The sequence below is a fragment of the Trachymyrmex cornetzi genome, unplaced genomic scaffold (genome assembly GCF_001594075.2).
Source record: "Trachymyrmex cornetzi isolate Tcor2-1 unplaced genomic scaffold, Tcor1.1 scaffold9, whole genome shotgun sequence".
Classification (NCBI taxonomy): Eukaryota; Metazoa; Arthropoda; class Insecta; order Hymenoptera; family Formicidae; genus Trachymyrmex; species Trachymyrmex cornetzi.
The window spans coordinates 1,081,135-1,088,795 of NW_017300244.1; the positions used below are offsets into that span (position 1 = coordinate 1,081,135).

Sequence of the window (7,661 nt, forward strand, 5' to 3'; positions counted from 1 at the left end):
TCTACAATAGGTGTTTTAAGCCTTAAGCCGTAAGAAATTGACCAACTACAGTCGAATGCGAGGAGAATAATTGATTGTGATTCGTCCATTCCTTATGACTTAAAACTTAAAAATCTATTGTAGATGTGGGGTAAGGGCTGCCGCACACACCTTCCATAACAGTAATGCTGGATTCACATTGCATCCAATTTGCGTCGTACGACGCTCTGCAACCAAATCCAGCATAACCATAAGCCGTACCGTAAGTATTAGCCAATCAGAATTAAGAGTTCAAAAAAATTCTCGACTGTGATTGGCTAATTCTTATAGTACGTCTTATGGTTACTGTTAGCCCGGATCTACAATAAATCTTTAAGCCTTAAGCCATAAGAAATGGATGAATCATAATCTATTATTCTTCTTGCATTCGACTGTAGTTGGTCAATTTCTTACGGCTTAAAACTTAAAACACCTATTGTAAATCTGGACTTACAGAAGGTGTGTGCGACAGTCCTACAGGCTTTGGCACATAGAAAAACTTAAGACGTAAGACGTAAGCAGTAACAAAATCAACATGTTGGATTCGCTATTGCTTAAGGCCAGTCTACAATACACGGAGTAAGAAGTAAGAGTAAGAAATTGACCAATCACAGTCGAATGTGAGAAGAATAATCGACTGTGATTGGTCAATTTCTTACTCTTACTTCTTACTCCGTGTATTATAGATGACGCCTCACGTATGGTCTTACGGTCTCTATTGTGATTGGTCGATTCGCTTACTACTTAAGTCTTACGCCTTAATTTTTTTTATGTGCTATGGCCTTAAGTTATTGTGAACAAACGTGTTTGTTTCATTTCAATTTATTGCACCGTGTGCACCAGTTCAGAGAGTGCAGCAATAAAAAACAGACCTCATGATTGTTCCAGTTTGTTTCAAAAGAGGAAAAAAGGTAAGAAAACTACTGTTAGCACTTCTGCGAATTGATCATTGATTAATTTCATCAGAAATTGGTGAAAGAGGCCCTTAAAATGACATATTTGAACGTTGAAAATAGAAAAAGCGAAGATGCTGAGTGTATAAAATACAAATAAATGCGAGCAGACCTCTTATTTTAGGCTCTACGCACAATAGAAAGAATACAGAATTAGGAATAAAGAATAAGCGATTTTAACTTACCAGAAATCGGATACATCGGAATACACGGTTTTTGATAGGTTGAAATCGTTTATTCTTTATTCCTAATTCCTTATTCCTCTATTGGTCGCAGGGCCTTAATGGGTGCTTTCCATTTGGTGATACAAGTCGACACAAGTGTCATTCTATCTTTGTCACTCTCTGAATGTCAACAAGGATAGAACGACGTTTGTGGCCTAGTTTACACTGAGGGTTCGATCCAAGTCGGAATGTAAGAACCAACCAACTGCAGTCGAGTATTCCCTTGTCATTCGATTGTAACAGGGGAATGCTCGACTGCAGTTGGTTGATTTGCTGGATTCACCCTGGATCCGATTTGCGTCGTACGACGCTCCGCAACCAATCAGAAAACAAGATTCCGATGATACGAAGCAAAATCCATCGGAATCCTGTTTTCCAGTCGATAAACTAGGCCTGTGTCGACTTCTGTCGTCAAATGGAAAGCACCCAATGTTTGGAACAGCTTGTCGTCATCTGTTGGCATGACTGGTATTCGCCATTTCAAGCCGACCAACGAGAACCAATGGGAGTCGTCATACGCTACTATTCCAACGTTCAGCGCCCTGACCATTAATTTAAAGTGATTTTCAGTTGTGCTACCGTTAAACGGTTACGAGTGTTCGACGTGTTTACGTTGAATCGTTTTTACGAAGTCGTACGAGATGCCGGATTTTAAAGAACAGTACAAAAATCCTCGTTCAGGATTCGGCGACACGAATCACAGAAGATATCTGCGTGCTTGCAACTACGATAAATCTCGTAAGGAGGCCAGAGCACGAACTTTCGACAAACGTCGCAACCTGCAAAACGATTCGCCAACGAACCTGCAGCACGGTAAATTGAAGAATTCTCATTTAACGTGACTTACATGTGATAATTCAACATCGCCAAAGCTTTCCTTTCTACCAATGTAGTTTAATTCCAATCTCGGTTGAACTTATTCTTCATCTTTTTTCATTTCTTTTGCCTATTTTTATCAATTTAAATTAATTTCAAAATCTTTGTTTAATTTATTCCTTATTCTTTTTTAATCCATATTGGTAAAGAAACAAGCATCAATTAGATTAAAAATCATAAAAGACTAGGAACTAAGCTAGATGTTTAATCTTAAAATTTAACTAATATATCAGATATTTTTACTTCTATTAAGTCAATTATCAATGTTGACAAGACAATTATTTTGTGCAGTATAAATTATACATATCTGAGAAAGTGTTATTAAATTAACATTGTCCTTATAACACTCTTATCGGATATTTATGATTTGTACAGCAGAGTAATTCTTTTGTTAATATTGATAACGACCTAATAGAGATTAAAACGTGTTTTATTTGGTCATTGTTCAAAATTTTAGCAATAAACATCTTCCAGTTTAGCTTATAGCTTTTATTTGTCATTTTGACTTTTATTTACCCCCTTTTAATTTTTTATCTAGATTCTATATCTATATTCAGTAAATATCTATGTTTTAAGTCTTTCCTTAAATTGTGATAAAATACATATTTATTTTGTGCAAACTGATTGTAATGAAATGTTATACATTGATAATATTTTTTTATATACAGTTGGTATATGTTTTCTAGAACATTTTATTGCTTTTATTTTAAAGAATTAATTAAATTTTAATTAAAATTGAATTCTATGATATTAATGGATTTATAGAATAATCTGTTATATATTTATGATGTTCATTTATCATTATATGAATGGAAAATTTAACAATACAAAGATCAATAATTCGATGAATTAATAAAATGTGTTACAATATTAAACAATGACTATGTTTACACAGCATCCTTAATCAGATTTAATAATATCCATAGTTATGAAACTGATCAATTACTATTCTTCTGAAATGACTATGATTCATGAAATTACTGTTGTTATTAAACCTTATGAAGAACACCATATAACACATCAATGTGTTCTAATTTTATAGAAAATAAATATTATTGTAGTTGTATGTATTTATGACAATAAAATATGTCATTATTGTATATTTTTTCGTGTGTATGTGTGTGTGTGTGCATGCATGCATGCATGCATGCATGCATGCATACATGCGTGTACATACTATAAAAGATAAATACATAAAGAGATATGATTATCACATATGATTTATATGTAAGTTTATATTTACATTTTAAGTACATATATTTGAATTGATATTTTTCTCGATTGTTATATATTTATATTATGAAATTAAGTAATTATAAAAAGGAAAAATTTATGTTATTTTTAACAGAGGTTACATCTACCATTACTGATGAACGTATGAAAAAATTAATAAAATGGAGAGAGGAACGTAACAAAAAAAAGAAGTTGGAAGCTGCAATGAAAAAACCAGCTTTTAAAGTTGGTGTTGTTCACCATTCCTTATGTTCTCCAATAATCAAAAGCGGCGTAGCAATTGCAAAAACACCAAACAAAACGGAAAATTCAAACTATATCAAAAAACGAATTACAAGAGCTACGGAAAAACGATTACTTGCCAAAGCAGCTACTCAACAAACGGTAAAGGATTCAACTTCGGTGATAAAACCCTTTAAAACCTTGACTTCTTGTACCAAGAAATCATTTGCCCCTGCTGATTATTGTTTTAAACCTCCATCTGGTTTGCAGAAGATGCCTCTATTTGGTCTTGTACCAATGAAAGGAACGCCACAAGAGAAATATCCATCATTGCAAACCCAAACTTCTAATATTACAGAGATTTTTAAAACTCCTATACATCCCAAGTTATCATTAAATAAACAAAAGTCGTCACAGAAATTAAGTGAATCGATTATTCGAGATCCAGAAGAATTAAATACAATTGAAGCAATAGAAGTGTCATTAAAAGACCAGGCAGAGAATCAAACAGACACACCAGATTCCTTACACGAAGAAAATTCTTCATCAAGCAGTACCGATACAAAAACGCCACCAAAGATTACTTCAACACCTTTTGGAAAAGAAAATTGTGATATGGAAGATCTTATTTGCTTTTCGCCATATCTCACACGAACCCGTGGCAAGAGAAACTCTAGAATAGAGGGACAGCAACGGTTGGGTATTGGTCGTCGATCCGATGAAATTCCAACCAAAGATACTGTTATGAAAAATTTAAACATATGTGTGGAAGAGGAGGAACGTACTGCTCAGTATTTCATGCTTATTGTGAATAAAGAAACTGACAGACTTAAAGAACTCTGTAAGAAATGGTTGGATATTGGAGTAGAGAAGGATGTCTCAGAAGATGCTATGTATGAAATACAACAAGCGGTAGGACAAACAAATTTATTGATAAATAAAAAATTTGAAAGATTTCGTGGCTTAGTACAAGATTGCGAAACTGGTAAAGGAGAAATGCTGGTTACATGTAAAGATTTGCAAGGATTTTGGGATATGACGTACATGGAAGTCAAGGATTGTGACATGCGATTTGAAAAATTAGAGCAACGTCAGAACAGAGGATGGCAGGAAGAGGAATATATTGTTATCAAGCCTGCTGTTAAAAAACAAATGGCTATTAAAAAACGAACCGTATCATCAAAACCAAGTTCATTACGATCGTTAATTCTAGCTGCCAGAAAAAACATGGAAGAAGGAACATTAAGTAAAGACATAATTTTACCGCAAGATACACGTTTAAGTGAAAAACCAAGTAATAGAAAATCTTTTACTGAACTTCGTGATGAAAATACCAGTATTCGACGTAGCATAAGTAGATTTAAATCCCATGATCTTGAGAGAAAATTAACTCCTGCTCGACGCGAAAGCTCTACTAGAGTAAGTTCAATACAGAAAGTGCAATTTTCTGACAAAACTAAAAGAATGAAAAGTCCATTTGCAGCTATGAAAATAAGTCAAATGTGTAAGACACCCGAAGTTCAATTAGATGACACAATATCGTATGTTAATTCTGATCAAACGCCGGGCAAGAGCATATTAAAGAAATCAGAAGAATTAGAAAATAAGGAAGCACGTATAAAATCTGCGCATAAAGTCAATTTTGATGATCAAGTATGTCTTGATAACATCCCTCTTAATGAAGAAATGCAGACTAAATTAAATTTATCTGCTACATTAACTAGAGTAGATAGTTCAGATAAAATAGATCCATTAATATCGCCACCTATTAATGCCGAAAAACGATTAGACTTTGAAGATTCTGGCAGTGACGACGATTTGAACAAATTAAAAATCAAAATAAAAACAGGAAAACGAAATAAACCTAAATCATCTGTTCAGAACACTTTAGATACTATTGAGCATCTATCTAATGACAAATCTTCAGTATCTATTAAAGAATTATCATCAGATAATAATGAGAAGATTGTATCATCTAGAAAAAGCCTAAGAAATCGAATTCAACATAAGGACACACCAAACAGGAAAAGTGTAGATACTTTGTTTTCACCTTCATCATCAGCTAACAGAGATGACAAAATGGCTACTACTGAAATAATTTCAAAAGACATGGAAGATGAAGATTTAGGAATGAAAGTACTTAGAAATAGAACTATCCTGGCAAATAATACTCCTAAAAGCAATAGAAGTAGTAAAATGGTAAGCTATGTTTTTTATTTTTCTTCTAAGCCTATATTACATCTCTCTCATATGCTTGTGGTGCGCACGCTGATTATTCAATTGCCAAGCATATGGGACTTACAGTTTTAATGCCGGTTCCGAACAACAGATTTTTTTGAGAGATATTCATGAGCAAGATACTATGAGTAAATATTTTGGTTCCTACCAGAATCGAATCCGGGACCTCTGGCATGATAGACCAGTGCGCTATCTACTATGCCATGCTCGCGCTCTTATGTTTTTTAAAGATATCTTTTCAATATAGTCATTCATAACACTTGATATTAAATATAAAATAATTATTTAAAAAAATATTTTAGAACTTTTTGTACAATTTTTTTACGTTTATTTATATATGTATTTAACATATTTATAATCTATTAATTGAATAAATAATAATTAAGAGAAATATTTTTTTAGATGACGCCGAAAAAGACAAATATTGACAAAGAAGAAAATGAAAATCTGGTGAAATTTAGTAGCAAAACATTAAAATTACTGGAAAAAAACAAAGATAAACATATGGCACTAAATACAAACGATACAATGCAGATAGAAAATGTAACATTGATAGGCAATACTTCTAAGAAGAGATCACTTCGAAATGTTGCATTTGATGGTAAAACTTATATATATTATTACAAATATGCTTCTCTTGGTATACGTATATTCAGTATGTATTTAATATAATCATATTTTGTTACATAGAAACTTGCGTAGTATGTACCGAAAATAAACCGGTGCTACCTATGACTCCTTATTCAAAACGTCGTAGCAAAACCCTCTCAAGACACTCCCTCAAGAATCGGAACAAATCGATTGATACAGTTGATGAAGATCTTATATCATGGGATACACCAGACAAAAAATATCGTAAATTTTTGTAATATATAAAAAGCGTAATACTTATATAAAAAAAGAATTAATCAAAACTCATTTGTTTCAGGTCCTCGCAGGGTTACTAGATCATCTCATTCAAATAATTTGTAATATCTTTTCATATATTATAACATTTATATGTTGTGTTTATATAAATTGACTATCATATTATAAAAACGTTTTACATATTACGACATCTAAGATGTAATATATATCTACATGTAATAATTGTATTATAGAATATTTCATTTATTTTGTTTCCATACAATGTAGAATTTGTTTTAACATTTTCGATTTCATATCAATATTTTGAATTTATTGGTATTTACATAGTCTATAAACTTTTAAATATTGATAATTCATAAACGATTGTGAAATTTTATAAAAAAATAGTTATAGAATAAAGAAAGAAAAAGCTGTAAATAAAAAAATAAATAAAATTATGTTCAACTATTTATAAGTGAATGATTTAAAATTAAACCTATGGTTGCTAAAATATTGAAAAACTAACTAAAGTGAAATGTTGACGATAATTATTAAACCGTATTTATCTTTAATTGTTAAATTGCGATTATAAGACTTGTTTCATATAACTTGAGTAATATAATAAAAAATCATTAATATATTTGTGTTATTTATACAATATCTTTATTTTAGACCGTATATGTGAGAAACACAATCAATACTAGAAATTTAAAATGCCTATTATGATCGAAACTGGATCTTCGTTGCTTAAATAATTCAATCTTGAATTACTAATATATACTATATATGTACTTGCATATATACCATATTATAGTCTTTTTCAAAAGATAATTAATGAAAAATTTTTTGCATAGGGGCAAAATGGACTAAACTGAAAAGAAAAGTCCTTCGCCATTTTACTTTGTAATTTTCGTAAGTACTCAAATACTACCAGCTTTACAGAAAACCTGAAAGAGATAAAAATTGTTTACTGTATTCTCATAGAGCTCTAAGAATTTTTTCAGAATTTTTTATCAACTTTTTAGTATTGCATTTTCTTATTTTTACCAAC

At 31.5% G+C, this 7,661-nt stretch overlaps 1 protein-coding gene across 2 annotated transcripts; it reads left to right on the forward strand.

Moving 5' to 3' along the window:
• Positions 1-1,781: 1,781 nt before the first annotated feature.
• On the forward strand, positions 1,782-6,770 carry LOC108769349 (uncharacterized). Of its 2 annotated transcripts, XM_018520269.1 has the most exons (6): positions 1,782-2,008; positions 3,420-3,688; positions 3,797-5,725; positions 6,167-6,365; positions 6,455-6,619; positions 6,693-6,770. In XM_018520269.1, the coding sequence occupies exons 1-6, from the start codon at positions 1,837-1,839 to the stop codon at positions 6,734-6,736; spliced, it is 2,778 nt and encodes a 925-aa protein (XP_018375771.1). In that variant the 5' UTR covers positions 1,782-1,836; the 3' UTR covers positions 6,737-6,770. The 2 variants fall into 2 exon arrangements, with proteins under 2 accessions (XP_018375771.1, XP_018375770.1); XM_018520268.1 differs by having other exon boundaries at positions 3,420-5,725.
• The last annotated feature ends 891 nt before the right edge of the window (positions 6,771-7,661 follow it).